The following is a 16,394-nucleotide window of genomic DNA, read 5'->3' as shown; positions in this document are numbered from 1 at the left end:
CTCTAATTTCCTTTTTTCTGCTCCATTGATCTATGTGTCTATCCCTTTACCAATACCATTCTGCCTTGATTACTGCATTAGTTTGCTAGGGCTGCCTAACAAAGTGTGACAGACCAGGTGGCTTAAAATAGAAATTTATTTTCTCACAGTTCTGGAGGCTAGATCAAGCTGTTGGCAGGACTGGTTTCTTCTGAAGGCCTCTCTCCTTGGCTTGTAGATGGCCATCCTCTCCCTAAATCTTCACCTGATCTTCCCTCTGTGCTTGTCTGAATCCTCATCTTTTCTTATAAGGATACCATTCATATCGAATTAGGGTCCAACCATAAAACCTATCTCACCTTAATTTGAGAAGTACTGTACTGGTGGCAAGATTACTATTTTACTAGATTGCTTATGAATGTTAGTGGCTATTATTTCTACTGCAAGCTTTAAAAATAAACACAAAATATCTCAAGTAATTAGAAAAGTTTTATTCATCATCCCAAACAGGATTATATATTACAAATTCTGATCAAAATAATATTAAAGGTGTTTTCAGTAGTACCACAAACTATCTGTACCTGAAGATAAAGTCAAATAGTAAACTAAATGGCAACCCACGCCAGTATTCTTGCCTGGAGAATCCCATGGACAGAGGAGCCTGGCAGGCTACAGTCCATGGGGTTGCAAAGTGTTGGGCACGACTTAGCAACTAAACAAAGTATACACTGAAATTTACTCACATTTAAAATATCACTTTGTTTAGAAAAATTAACATTTTTCTGGTTATGTTGTAGGACACACAAATAGCTACTTTGATTTTTATTTAACAAACACATGAACCATTCCCCATGCTCCGAATGAGTCATCATAAGTCTATAAAATCTTGTAATTTTTTTAATGGTACTTGAGACAGTTTATATTGTTTTATAGAACAAAATACAATACTTCTAATTTTCCTCATACTGCCTTTCAACTCCACTTTGAGAGCTGTGCATAAAAACATAGCAGCTTGGGTGGCTCATGAGTTCCAACATAATCTCTGCATTGGGTTGGGTTGGGAGATGGCAAGGAAGGCATTCTAAGATCTAAGTTCTGAGAATAAAGAAACAGAGATTTCCCTCAAGAAAATTTATACTTGTCTCCTTTATAAGCATAGGTCCCATACAAAAAGTATTACCACTGAATTGCTCTGTCTGAGTTATAAGCTATAATTAAGATTTCAGTCTGATGTGGAGCAGCTTAAAATAGCATCACAGACCCTGTTGATTCTTGCCTAGTTGAAACAGAAACATAAATTTGGGGGAAGAAGGTGGAAATGATTATTATCAATTCCCCTTTAATAATACTGATATAGGTATTCATGGGCACAGAAAATTAAGTAAAGTAAGTATTCCAAATTCTCTCCCTCTCCAAATCGCTTATACCTGATTTTGGCTGGGCAGAGATTTACTAACAAGGAGGTGAGGGTTTACTTCCAGGAAAAGCTATAATATTGAGACAGAAGTTCAGGGCAGAGCAAGAACCAAATACAGGGAAGTACAGAGAGTGACCTGCTTGGGACCTAGGAACTAGGTGGCATACAGAATAGCATAAGGAGACCCTAGAAGACAAGCACTTGACCAATAAAATGAAAATACCTGTTCTATTTAGAGAAGGAAGCACCATGGTAATATCTTTGAATTCATAAACCATACAATTCAATGCCTTGTTATAATGAAACATTCTTTTTTTTCCTAAGCAAACTTAGTCATGCAATCTTCTGAGTAGGGACTGTGTCCTACCCCAGTTTCTCCCATCCCACTTGAAGAATAATTAGAAAAGGATTTGGAAGTAAGAAACAGAACATTTCTTGAGTATTTGCCTAATTCTAGGTTGATACTAGGTACACTTCATTTAATCCTAACTTTAAAAAGTCAGAAATATCCATCATTTCACCAATTCACTCATATGGAAACTGAAGCTATGAGGTTCCCTACCAAAAATCCCACATAATGAAGCTGGGACACAAACTCCCACCTAATTTAAAAGTTTGTGCCCTTTTTATGCTAATATGCCACTTTCCGTAAGTGACATGTTAGAGGTGACCTATGGCACCCCACTCCAGTACTCTTGCCTGGAAAATCCCATGGACGGAGGAGCCTGGTAGGCTGCACTCCATGAGGTCGCTAAGAGTCGGACACAACTGAGCGATTTCACTTTCACTTTTCACTTTCATGCACTGGAGAAGGAAATGGCAACCCACTCCAGTGTTCTTGCCTGGAGAATCCCAGGGACGGGGGAGCCTGGTGGGCTGCCATCATGGGGTTGCACAGGGTTGGACACAACTGAAGCAACTTAGCAGCAGCAGCAGCAGCAGCAGCAGCCTGGGTTGCAGGTCAGGAAGCAACAGTTAGAACTGGACATGAAACAACAGACTGGTTCCAAATAGGAAAAGGAGTATGTTAAGGCTGTATATTGTCACCCTGCTTATTTGACTTATATGCAGAGTACATCATGAGAAACGCTGGGCTGGAGGAAGCACAAGCTGGAATCAAGATTGAAGGGAGAAATACCAATAACCTCAGACAGATGTGCAGATGACACCACCCTTATGGCAGAAAGTGAAGAAGAACTAAAGAGCCTCTTGATAAAATTGAAAGAGGAGAGTGAAAAAGTTGGCTTAAAGCTCAACATTCAGAAAACGAAGATCATGGCATCCGGTCCCATCACTTCATGGGACATAGATGGGGAAACAGTGGAAATAGTGTCAGACTTTATTTTTTGGGGCTCCAAAATTACTGCAGATGGTGATTGCAGCCATGAAATTAAAAGATGCTAACTCCTTGGAAGGAAAGTTATGATCAACCTAGACAACATATTAAAAAGCAGAGACATTACTTTGCCAACAAAGGTCTGTCTAGTCAAGGCTATGGTTTTTCCAATGGTCATGTATGGATATGAGAGTTGGACTATAAAGAAAGCTGAATGCAGAAGAATTGATGCTTTTGAACTGTGGTGTTGGAGAAGATTCCTGAGAATCCCTTGGACTGCAAGGAGATCAAACCAGTCCATCCTAAAGGAGATCAGTCCTGTGTGTTCATTGGAAGCACTGATGTTGAAGCTGAAACTCCAATACTTGGGCCACCTGATGCGAAGAGCTGACCCATTTGAAAAGACCCTGATGCTGGGAAAGACTGAGGGCAGGAGAAGGGCACGACAGAGGATGAGATGGTTGGAGGGAGGCCTGGAGTGCTGCGGTTCATGGGGTCGCAAAGAGTCGGACACGACTGAGCGACTGAACTGAACTGAACTGAGCCTGGGTCTTAGTGACAGAGGAAGAGGGGGAAGAAAGAGAAATAGCTGCTGGGACATTTCTTCAGAGAAATCCTCTTGATTGATAAAAAACTAGAATTTTCCCCAGGCTTTAAAGCTCTTACAAATTATGACTATGTGTTAGAAGGTGGGAATGTGGCACTTTCTCTAACCAGGTTTTGAGGGAGAAATGAGCCTGAGGATTTATAACATGGAGAACAAAAAAACTGTTCAGTTTCCAGAAGATGGAATTAGGGACTTACAGACACTGGCAGCCTTAGCCTTGTGACAGTGGGTAAGGGTTTACTGGAGTGTGGGAACTCACTACAAGTGTGTTTCCTAGATACAGCTCTGGTCCCCAATCTATAACCCCCTGCTTTCCTATGTAATTTCTTGCTGTCCTATGTGCCATTTGAAGTTTTATAGCCTATAAGGCTAGAATCCATGGTTTAGGGTCACAAAGGAAAAAGAAATGAGCACATTCTATTCTCAATTACTTGCATCCATAAGAGAGTATCAATAAAGAGGAAGAGAAAGGAGTCTGCAGAAATTGGCACTTTGTGGACTGGTGCTAATGGTTTCCTGGAGAAGTGGAAGGTACAAGTAGAAATGGGATACATCTTGAGCCTAAGGGAATCAGGTGCTCCTGGATATTAAGAATATCATGACCAAAGGCTAATGCCTCCAAACATGAACTATTTCACCGTTTGGAGATAAGTTATGTTTTAGATAAAGGTATGAAGACAGTGTAAGCATTTTGGACAAGAAAGAAACACTTCCCTTTATCATCTCAGGCTCTCAATCTGAGCAGAAAGATATTAAATGGGGAATGGCAAAAACATCCTGTAAACTTCTCAGTCAAGCATGTTAAGCAGGCATAAAGATTCTGTGCTGTGGGACTTCCCTGGTGGTCCAGTGGTTAAGACTTGGTGCTTCCTATGCAGAGGACACAGATTTGATCCCTGGTTGGGGAACAAAGGTCCCACATGCTGGGTATAAGCATTAGTCACTCATTCATGTCTGACTCCTTGAGATCCCATGGACTGTAGCTCGCCAGGCTCCTTTGTCCATGGAATTCTCCAGGCAAAAACAGTGAAGTGGGTAGCCATTCCCTTCTCCAGTGGATCTTCCTGACACAACCAAAAAAAATTTTTTAATTAAAAAAAAAAAAGACACTGTGCTGTGATCAGTGAAACAGGCATGTACTGGGAGTAATGGCACGCTTGAGTTAAGAGACCCAACTGTTTCTTGCTCAGCTCACTCCTTTCTGTGCTTATTTATTCAGCTATAAAATAAAAGGGTTAAAACGAATGTGGCAGTGAGGCTCCCTCTGGCTCTGAAAATTCAAGTGCAAGCTGATTTTCACATGAGTGCTAATGTGTTTGGGGAAATGGTGGCACGCATTCTGCCATCTAGTGGTCATATTTCAGGGTTTGTCCCACTGCTCAGCTTCTTAGGATGGCCCTATTTGGAGAATTGAGATTTTATTCCAGGATCCAGATGTCAGCAGTTGCAGCAGAGGTGAGAAGGACAAGAGCTCCCTGCTTAGAGAAGGAATGAGTGGCCACCTGGTTGTCAAGTGAGAGACTGTCAATCTTGACTCTCAGGACCTCTCTGGGGACATCCATGGATGTATAACTTCTACCAAGTTAACATAAGAGGTTTTCTCCTGGGAAGGCAGGCAAACTGTACATGGAAATGGTCAGATTAGGAAAATTACTGTTGGAATACACAGGTGAGGAAAGAAAAGTGATCTGATAAGGTGCTGATTAGTGGATCCAAGGTCTCTGGTCACTTAGCAGAGTGCAATGGTTAAGAAACACAAAATGAAGTATAACTGAATCTGTATCAGAGCAAGCCTGGCCTTCAGAGTTTAGGGAAGGGCTTTCATTCTGCCAACTTAGGGTAGAATCCCAGATCTGAAGCCTGTGAAACCAGAAGACAGTCCAAAAAAAGGTATTTGAGCAGCCAGTTATGTACAGGGGGATAGATATGGAACCTCTATCAATGTGGACAAGATAGTTTAGATTCTGAACCCTCAGGGACAGATAAAAAGAAACAACCTAAACAGAGAGGGTAAGACCCTCCCACCCTGGCGAACAGTGGGAAACCCAATCTGAAATGGGTAGAAATGTGTAGTGTATGTATTTCTAGATGTTAAGTTTGTGCAAACATTTCTCACTAAACAAGCTGGATTTTGCCCAGGAACACTAAAATTACCTGTTAAATTTTTTCGATCATGAAAAAGAAAAAGTTGAGGTTCAGCTATTTAGAATTTGGGTATAATTTCTATGGGCTGATTTTATAGCAAAGAGAAAGTTGATTACAATGACCTGTCATTTGGGGACAAGTTTACTGGTAATCCTAAAAACTTAATTATGTTATTTATGAGTAGACCCAATGACAATGCACTGAAAGTTCATCCTAAGAGAGGAAGGTCATTGGTTATTATGTATCAAAAAAAGTTTTTTCTTATTTTTAAATTTGGGGTGGTATGGTCATAGGTTGTACCTTTCCCCAACTTTGCTTTAGGAAAACTTTAAGCCCATTCTCTCTCTGGTTTCCATTTATGATATTACTATTATTCTCTAGTTTTAGAGGAAAATCTGCCAGTTTGGTCCAGAAAGTAGTCCTAAGCAGCCTAGATAAAATGTAACATGGCTTCCTATCCTGGACAAAGAAAAAAATAGCATGCTTCCTGTGCCTGATATCCCTTTACCTGTCACTTAGAACACACAATCAAAGTGATTCATGAAGCGATGGGGAGACACAGCCATCCCAACCCACACAGAGATGTATCTTCAAGGGAGAAAGGAAACCAGGGGTTTCAGACTGGGCGGTACTTGATAAAGTAGGGATGTCTCAGTTCTTGCCCCACCCCAATATTTAATAGATAGGACAACTGGGAATGGATAAAAACTTCACAAACATGATGATCTCAGGTGGGGAACAGCTGCCAGGTTTGCCACTTATGTGCATTTCAGAGTCCTGATGTAGTGTTGGAAGAGAAGAGGAAACAGGCAGGTTTACATACCATGGAAATTGGTTCATAGGCCATGAGTGAAAGATATGGAACTATAATTGATGAATAAATACAATAAGGGGTACATTTAGAAAAAGTAGAGGTATGTCTATTAATATTTTAGGGTTAACATTAAAATTGGGATTTATAAGGATTACAAATTCATAAAATATTAAGTGACCATGAATCGCTCATATTTTACCTATTGATTGAGAATGAAATAAGGAAAATAAGTTTTATGAAATCACAGCCCTTTTGAAATCATGTCTGGTAGCATAGTCTCACTTGAATGATTTGTCAAACGAGTAGTATTAGGTCAATGAAAATATTCTCACAATGGCTGGAAATTGAAGCATCACACACACACAAGCTTTCTTTTCACTTCAAATATGAAAATAGAAGGTGTATGGAAATTTACATATCTTTAACAAGACTAGAAATAAACTGTCGTTTTCTTAGATGATGCCCTGTGCTCTAAATCAATTCCACATCAGGTTGCTTGTAAAAGGAATCGCCTCACATCTTTTCTTGACATCACTTGAAATCTGACCACTTGACTATTAACTCAGCCTCCACAACCTTAAAAGTAGCCCTAACATACAGGCTTAAAGGACTTATTCCTTTTTACTGGTATATACCCTTCCTTAATTGCACCTGGTAAGCCCACCTTCCAGTACAAACATTATTTAACATTCTGAAAGCACTTATAGAACATATCGTATTCTATATAAGTAATATTCTTCAAAGGGTGAGGGGGTTTCCCTCAAAGGAACTGGGTTGCTTAACAAAGGGAGGGTGAAAAGAGGCAGCATCTGTCTCACTCATGTCTGCCTCGCCACTGTAACCTAGTATTGCACCTGGCACATGGAGACTCTAATAAATGTCAGATGAGAGAATTATATCAGATGGCTCAGGAGTTAGGACTCTCTGTATCTTCAAACTTCTCATATTTCTTTGGTTCCTACTTACGTTTGACATGTATCTTTTTAAACAGTCATCTCCCTTTTGTGCAGGAGGGGAATTCTATTAATACCATTTTGACCTACTGTCTCAGTACAATTGGATAACTTCATCCCACTCAGAAACAGGCCAGACTCCATTGGGCTGCACGTTGGGGGGAGAACGCTTCCAGTCCCATGTCTTTATAGGAATCTTCCAGGTCTTACCATAGTTGGCTTCGATATATTCGACGGTTTCACAGGGCACACGAAACTTTGTGTCTACAAACTCAGTCCAGCACAGTGTAAACTTGGGAAACAGGTATCTGTGGCAAAACAGGTAATGTGGAGAGGATTTAGGCTCCAACAGCGGAAGTTTAGCTACGGAACCCACAGCTAGTGTACTCTGGGCCAAAGGACAGTCCTCTTCCACTAAACAGCTTTGGGGAACAGATACAGGGGACATTTTGATATTAATTGTCCAGCATCTCCTTCCTTTTCTAATGTTAACTGTATCCCAATTTCACTCCCCTAGTCCCAGTCCCTACGGTCCAAAAGCGGCGCACTCCACTCCTAGGCTCCAGAGATGGATAAAAAAGACTCACACCTAACCAGTAAATTATAGTCACTACATCAGGAAGGGAATTTATAAAAATTAGGCAAATGGAAGTCAGTCTTGGAATTTCTGTTGGAACTACCGGGGGAAGAAGTGTTCTTGTGCAGAGGTTTCTAAGCTGTGGAATGGAAGCTGAGAACTGCTGGTGGCCATCTTTGCTGTTAGCAGGGAGAGCCTGTCTGAAACTGCAGTTAAAGCAAAAAGTTGCCAAAAGATAGAGGCAAATGATAAGAGTCTGGAAAACCCTGGGGAAGTGTTTGGGTTTGGCCATGACAATTCCTTAAATATATAAATATTCTTTTTTAATACATTTCTAGTATTTGAAATTCGTATACATTGAGGGAGGCACGTATAGCAAGTGAGAGAGGAAACAAAACCTTCCTAGTTAGCCAGAGAACCTAAATCAATCCTGGAAATATATGACATTTTCTAACAAGAGCGTCACAAATACTGTGTCTTTGTGACAGGTCAAGTTAATTTCTCTGTCCTGGGTTTCACTGTGGTCCTAAATGGCTTTTGATAATGCTAGATAGCTAAAGAAGAAATTCCCAGTCTCAGTCAGAGTATTTCTTAAACTCTTTTTCTAACTTGTACAGTAGTAAGAATTTCATACTACAATATGTGAACACAGTAAGACCCAATATATATTGGCTTTTTAAGCAAAGCTTCACTCCACCCCCTCCTCAGATGCAGGAATAGAGATCCTATGCTTGGATGTTCTGGATTTCAACAATAATTCTCTGAAGAAGAACAGTTATACAAACCACCTTCTTCCTGCTCTTTTATCACCTTCCCTTTTTAATTTCTATTCTTAGTCTCAAACTTTTTTCTTTCTTATTTTTAATAGGTTGCACATCATTAAATCTCTATCAAATTCAAACTGCTACTAAAAGAACCTAACTAAAGAACACTAAAATAAGCAGCATCTGTGTAAGGTGATACTTCCTTCACAGCATGGACTTTTCAGGGAAAAAGACAGGCATGACTCTAAGATGCTCTCCCAGGATTCTTCCTGGCTTCCGTTCCTCACAAGAACCCACCCTCCCCCCTCCCCTTTTTTTCCTTTCTTTCTTTCATCTCAAATGCAAAAGAATCTCTCTAAGCTAGCCCAAGGAATATGTTATAATGAGTTTAACTCAACTCATAGCAGCATTATTTCAATTAGTAAGTTTTGTTACTAAAACACGTTTCTTAAAGGTATTTTGGATCAGTAAAAAGCTCTATATTTACAAAGGGAACCAGCAGGTTTGTTAGATTTAAGTTTATATAGTTTATATTATAGACTGTGTTGTTGCTTTCTGAGAAATATTTCTGTGTTGTTGCTTTCTGAGAAATATTTCTTTCCTTCACAACATGGTAAGAACCTTTAGTAATGAGATTTGAAGTAGCAATACCAGAGATGAAAGAAATGTAAACTATCAGAGGATTAAATAAGAAAGGAACAGAGAAAAAAACAGATTCAAAGTGTAATCATATTATAGAAAAAGGGATCTAACGGGGATGTTCTTCAAGGAAAGGTCAGTTCTCATGCATTTTGCTTCTCAATATCATGTTTTACTACCAGATGAACTTAAAGCCACAGATGAAAATGACAGGCTGAGCAATTCTAAAGAAAGCAACAAGTCCCTTCTACCCAAACCAATAGGTGCTGGCAGTTAATAGACAATCCCAGCTGGCTTCTATGAAAAGAAGGCCACAGCAAATTTCAATGCTGAGGAAGAAATAGGATACAGCATAGTTCCACCATCTGCTGGTCCCAATTTTACTCTGCACACTCATATTCATGGAATTGCTTATTTTGCCATGAGATATAACCACCCATCATCAGCCTCTACCGTCCGCAATCAGATGCTGGTCAGCAGAATGTCCACCTGTCGCATCTTATCAAGTTGACACACTGAAGTTGAAATGAGACAGAAATCATGGTCCATCTAGTAAAATAGGCCAGGAAACTTCTCTCTTAAATTTTATCCTCTACAGTTTTAGGAAAGAGGTACAAGAATGAAAAGAATGAAAAAACGTCCCATTTAGATCCCTGGCGTGCTGCAGTCCACAGGGGTCACAAAGAGTAGGACATGACTGAGTGACTGAACTGAAAAGAATGAAAAACCAGGATGACAGGGTGGGTGAGAATACTACAAATTTTATCAAAGCTTTCATAAAATAAAATGTTCAAAGCTTTCACTGAACAATGAAAGATTTACAAACAAAAACAAAACATTTAAAATATATAAAGAATCTTAAAATTACTCAAAGACAATTTAACTCAAATGTTAATTTTTGTTCCTAAACAGAAATATCCCTAAAACTGTGGTTTTCTTTTCGCCAGATAATTTTTAAGCCTTTCAGCAAAAAGAAAACTCCAGCTTCCTAGGAAAAGAGGGAAGGTAAACAAACCATAAAATGTAAAAACTGACTGTAAAATGGGATTGTGGAGAGGAAGTTGTGGGGGTAGGGTGTTAAGTGACTCAGAACATCACACTCTGTCCAGGTTACCAGTGAATAATAACTAAGACTATAATATAGTCAATGTTATTTTAGCTTTTAAAGCCCAGATTAAGTTCTCCTAAGCAGTTTTTACTTTAAAGCTCTGAGATAGGATCGAAAATGCGAACAGATTTAATTCAGACTAAGCAAGCCAACAAAGGTCCGTCTAGTCAAGGCTATGGTTTTTCCAGTGGTCATGTATGGATTTGAGAGTTGGACTATGAAGAAAGCTGAGTGCCAAAGAATTGATGCTTTTGAACTGTGGTGTTGGAGAAGACTCTTGAGAGTCCCATGGACTGCAAGGAGATCCAACCAGTCCATTCTGAAGGAGATCAGCCCTGGGATTTCTTTGGAAGGAATGATGCTAAAGCTGAAACTCCAATACTTTGGCCACCTCATGTGAAGAGTTGACTCATTGGAAAAGACTCTGATGCTGGGAGGGATTGGAGGCATGAGGAGAAGGGGACGACAGAGGATGAGATGGCTGGATGGCATCACCGACTCGATGGACATGAGTCTGAGTGAACTCCGGGAGTTGGTGATGGATGGGGAGGCCTGGCGTGCTGCAATTCATGGGGTCGCAAAGAGTCGGACACAACTGAGCAACTGAACTGAACTGAAACTGAAGCAAGCCCCAATCAGAATGTAAGTTCAAGGGATCTTATCACACACAAAAAATCCATTTATTTTCTATTTCATACCGCTTTTACTTCATTTTAGTTTTGCAAAAAACAGTAGAATTTAGTTGGAATAGATCATTTTTTCCCTCACAGACATCCTTAAAATCTGTAAAACTACTTATGGGTGGCTGGATAAACTAATTTCATCAATTGTACAACCTATAAACATAATAGCTAAGTGACAAACACTTTTTACTGTTGTTAGTTAGCTAGGCTAAGTGAGAGAGACACCATCTATTACAACCGAATCTGAACTTTTTAAACTTAAGTTTGCATTAAACTCTAGAGTTGGGATAGGAAAGCCATTTTTTAAAACAAGAATTTCTTGCAAAACAACGCTAGTTTATTCTCATTACCAATTCTGTCTTCACTTTTAACTCTTAATGTCTTTTTCTTGTGTAACTGCAGTGCCTAAGCCCTCCAGCATACTGCTTAATAAAAGCAGAGACAGCGCACATTATTATGTTTTCTGATTTTAAGAGAAGGGAGCCCTTCTCTTAAAATCAGAAAAAAACCTAGAGCCTGTTATACAAAGTGAAGTAAGTCAGAAAGAAACAAATATTGTGTATTAATGCCTATATATAGAATCTAGAAAAATCATACTGATTAACCTATTTGGAGGGAAGGAATGGAGACAGAGATGTAGAGAATAGACTTGCGGACACAACGGGGGAAGGAGAGGGTGGGATGAATGGAGGAAATAGCCAAAGGCATATATATATACACTATCATGTAAACTAGATAGCTGGTGAGAAGTTGCTATGTAACACAGGGAGCCCAGCCTGGCACTCTATGATGACCTAGAGGGGTGGGGTGATGGGAGCAGGGAGGCTCAAAAGGGAGGGGATATATGTATAATTATGGCTAATTCACATTGTTGTATGACAGAAACCAACACGATATGGTAAAGTAATTTCCCTTCAATTAAAAAATTAATTAAAAATTAATTAATGATTAAGAAAAGAGACAAACACTTCTGAAGTTTTACCATTAAATACGATTGCTCACTTTAGGTCTTTGGTATATTCCCTTTACCAGGTTTAAAGAAATTTCAGATCCCTTTTACTCCAAGTTTACTAAAAGGTCTTTTGTTATTGTTAATTATGAAATATATCAAATGTCTTTAATGTCATCTATTGAAATAATCATGTACTTTTTTATTCCTTTAATCTTCAAGTGTTGAGAATTACACTAATACACACACACTACAAAATTCTATTCTTTCGTATTTCATTTAGGATATTTTCCTCTGTGTTCACTAAGACAGTAATTTCCCTTAAAATTTTTTTTGGTACTGCTCAAGTTCAGTTTTGCTATTAGTCAAAATGAATGCATTAAAGTACGTTTTTTTTTTTCCCCAAAATAAATTATTTAATATAGGGAATAATCTATACTATGAAGGCATTGTAAAAGTTTCCTATAGATTTTCTAAGTCTTTGGTAGGGAAAAGAAAAGAAAAGGAGGATTTTTAATTAGTAATTCAATTTCATTAATGAGTATAAGTTATTTAGGTGTTCTTGAGTTGATATTGATATTATTTCCAGAAAATTTTATCATTTTCCACATTTTACCTAATTATCACACTTGAGACTTGTCTTAGTAGTCCACAGATTTTCTTTTCAGCCAGTGTAACAAAGCTGAGAGCATAAATTCTAAAGCCAAACATCCAGGGTTTGAGTATTGAATATTGTCTTTAATTTTACCTTTTATAATTTAAGAACTAGCATTTTGATTTGTTGGTCTTTGAGACAGTTTTTTTATTTCATTAATTTCTCTAGGTTTCCTTTCTTTACTTTCCTTGGGCTGACTGTGCTGTTCTTTTAATTTCTTCAGTTGGTAACTTTATTTTTTAAAATCTATTCTTTCATACTTAACTGTTTTCAAGGCTACAAGTTTACCTCTGTCCTTTTAACTGAATTCTACAAGTTTTCATACTTAGTACATTAATTAACTTGTGTAAATGCTCCATTTATAGTGGATCTTTTCCAATGAGTCAGCTCTTCGCATCAGGTGACCAAAGTACTGGAGTTTCAGCTTTATCATCAGTCCTTTCAATGAACACCCAGGACTCATCTCCTTTAGGATGGACTGGTTGGATCTACATGCACTCCAAGGTGGTCATGTATGGATGTGAGAGTTGGACTATAAAGAAAGTTGAGTGCAGAAGAATTGATGCTTTTGAACTGTGGTAATGGAGAAGACTCTTGAGAGTCCCTTGGACTGCAAGGAAATCCAAGCAGTCCATCTTAAGGGGTATCAGTCCTGGGTGTTCATTGGAAGGACTGATATTGAAGCTGAAAGTCCAATACTTTGGCCACCTGATGAGAAGAGCTGACTCACTGGAAAAGACCCTGATGCTGGGAAAGATTGGGGGCGGGAGGAGAAGGGCACGACAGAGGATGAGATGGTTGGATGGCATCACCAACTCGATGGACATGGGTTTGGGTGGACTCTGCGAGTTGGTGATGGACAGGGAGGCCTGGCGGGCTGCAGTTCATGGAATCGCAGAGTCGGATAAGACTGAGCGACTGAACTGAACTGACTAGATGGACCTCTGTTGGCAAAGTAATGTCTCCGCTTCTTAATGTGCTGTCTAGGTTGGTCATAACTTTCCTTCCAAGGAGTAAGTGTCTTTTAATTTCATGGCTGCAGTCACCATCTGCAGTGATTTTGGAGCCCAGAAAAATAAAGTCACCCAATGTTTCTCCATCTATTTGCCATGAAGTGATGGGACCAGATGCCATGATCTTCGTTTTCTGAATGTTGAGCTTTAAGCCAACTTTTTCCACTCTCCTCTTTCACTTTCATCAAGATGCTCTTTAGTTCCTCTTCACTTTCTGCCATAAGGGTGATGTCATTTGCATATCTGAGGTTATTGATATTTCTCCCAGCAGTCTTGATTCCAGCTTGTGCTTCTTCCAGCCCAGCATTTCTCATGATGTACTCTGCATGTAAGTTAAGTAAGCAGGGTGACAATATACAGCCTTGACGTACTCCTTTTCCTATTTGGAACCAGTCTGTTGTTCCATGTCCAGTTATAACTATTTGATCCTGACCTGCATACAGATTTCTCAAGAGGTAGGTCAGGTGGTCTGGTAGTCTCATCTCTTTCAGAATTTTCCACAGTTTTTTGTGATCCACATAGTCAAAGGATTTGGCATAGTCAATAAAGCAGAAATAGGTATTTTTCTCAAACTCTCTTGCTTTTTCCATGGTCCAGCGGGTGTTGGCAGTTTGATCTCTGGTTCCACTGCCTTTTCTAAAACCAGCTTGAACATCTGGAAGTTCACGGTTCACGTATTGCTGAAGCCTGGCTCGGAGAATTTTGAGCATTACTTTACTAGCGTGTGAGATGAGTGCAAATGTGTGGTAGTTTGAGCATTCTTTGGCATTGCCTTTCTTTGGGATTGGAATGAAAACTGACCTTTTCCAGTCCTGTGGCCACTGCTGAGTTTTCCAAATTTGCTGGCATATTGAGTGCAGCACTTTCACAGCATCATCTTTCAGGATCTGAAACAGCTCAACTGGAATTCTATCACCTCCACTTGTTTTGTTCATAGTGATGCTTCCTAAGGCCCTCTTGACTTCACATTCCAGGATATCTGGCTCTAGGTGAGTGACCACACCATCGTGATTATCTGGGTTGTGAAGATCTTTTTTGTACAGTTCCTCTGTGTATTCTTGCCACCTCTTCTTAATATCTTCTGCTTCTGTTAGGTCCATTTCTGTCCTTATTGAGCCCATCTTATCTCTAATTTTCTGGAAGAGATCTCTAGTCTTTCCCATTCTATTATTTTCCTCTATTTCTTTGTACTCATCACTAAGGAAGGCTTTCTTATCTCTCCTTGCTTTTCTTTGGAACTGTGCATTCAAATGGGTATATCTTTCCTTTTCTCCTTTGCTTTTCTCTTCCATTCTTTTCACAGCTATTTGTAAGGCCTCCTCAGACAGCCATTTTGCTTCTTTGCATTTCTTTTTCTTGGGGATGGTCTTGCTCCATGTCTCCTGTACAGTGTCACAGACCTCTGTCCATAGTTCATCAGGCACTCTGTTGTTTAGATCTAGTCCCTAAAATCTATTTGTCACTTCAACTCTATAATCATAAGGGATATGATTTAGGTCATACCTGAATGGTCTAGTGGTTTTCCCCACTTTCTTCAATTTATCCTGCTTATCTGTCTTTAATTTAGAAATTCTCTTTAAATACTGCTTTTTCATTATTTACTCCATTCTCTTTTAGCTCAGCTATGTGTTTTAGATATATCCATCAGTAATATTTAGAGCAAAGGGAATATGACAAAGTGAGAATTACTCTGCCACATTAATCATATCATTAGCATTGATTCTGCCCATAGTTTTCTAAACATCTCTAAGAATCAACTCTTGAAAACCAAAGTTACATCATGCTGACTAGTATTTTTTGAACCATCTCTTCTACTAAACTCCTCATAATCCTGCCACAGATAATACAGAAGCAAAAGACATAACAGAGATATGGCTAACAAACTTTTCAGAGACTGGGCTAGAATATAGTCTTTCTGAGGTTTTTATTGATCCCATACACCAATCCTGTCCCAAACTTCTAACATATAATGAATATATATATAGCATATACATATTTATAAGATAAAATTCTACCCATTGAACCTTGTGTATTCCACTGACTTCCAGTGTGAATTGAGTGATTCCATCTATTCTATTGGCAAACTCTCCTATGCAATCTCCATAGGACAGAACTAAACTAGAGAACTAGAAGAAATTTATATCACCAATGAGTAGACAAATTAAAGCTTGTATCATTTAACACCTGAATGTGCAGGCATAACGACCATATCAAAAACTATTCATCTAAAGCATGCACAAAAGTTTTCTTTAAGGTCACAGGACAAAGCCTCTGGACATTTTTATTTCTACTGCATAACTTTCAAAAACTATATCTTTAGCTCATTAACAAGTAATTAGACTCCAGCTGTGCTTGCTTTGTCTCAGACAATTTGTATAGTATTCCTTTTCAATATAATAGATAATAAAAAAAGGAGATTGAGTTATGATTTCAAATTTCATTCTAAACATATAAAAGGCTTCTTTTATTTTGATCTCAGATTATTCAATTTGTCCAAGCAGATGCAAAAGGCTCCAAGTTTATCATTGCAATTAGGTCTGCCTTGATCAAATTCATGATTTCTGGTTCCAGATATCCCCTTGTTTCAAACTGTGATCTTGGGCTCTTTTCTCTTGGCATCAATTTTCTAAGTTATAGATTTTTTTGTTTTTCTTTTTCAACGTTTTTAATCAGTTTTTCAAGGTGCAATTTACACATAATGAAAAGCACCCATTTCAAGTTTTGACAGATATATATACCTGGGTTACCATTAAAA

The 16,394-nt window shown here is 38.8% G+C and overlaps 1 protein-coding gene across 3 annotated transcripts in view; it reads right to left on the bottom strand.

The window, feature by feature from the left end:
* Window positions 1-16,394, bottom strand: part of FKTN (fukutin) — a 94,448-nt gene that overhangs the window by 35,909 nt on the left and 42,145 nt on the right. For 2 of the 3 annotated variants that reach the window (XM_025282168.3, XM_045165158.1), the window contains exon 10: window positions 7,462-7,559. In XM_025282168.3, the coding sequence (XP_025137953.3) occupies window positions 7,462-7,559 (98 nt within the window). Of the gene's footprint in view, window positions 1-6,337; window positions 7,560-16,394 lie in introns of those variants that run through there. The other variant, XM_006061545.3, reaches the window with a different exon arrangement.

Source organism: Bubalus bubalis, chromosome 3 (assembly GCF_019923935.1).
Source record: "Bubalus bubalis isolate 160015118507 breed Murrah chromosome 3, NDDB_SH_1, whole genome shotgun sequence".
NCBI lineage: Eukaryota > Metazoa > Chordata > Mammalia > Artiodactyla > Bovidae > Bubalus > Bubalus bubalis.
This window is presented reverse-complemented; position numbering and strand designations above follow the sequence as displayed.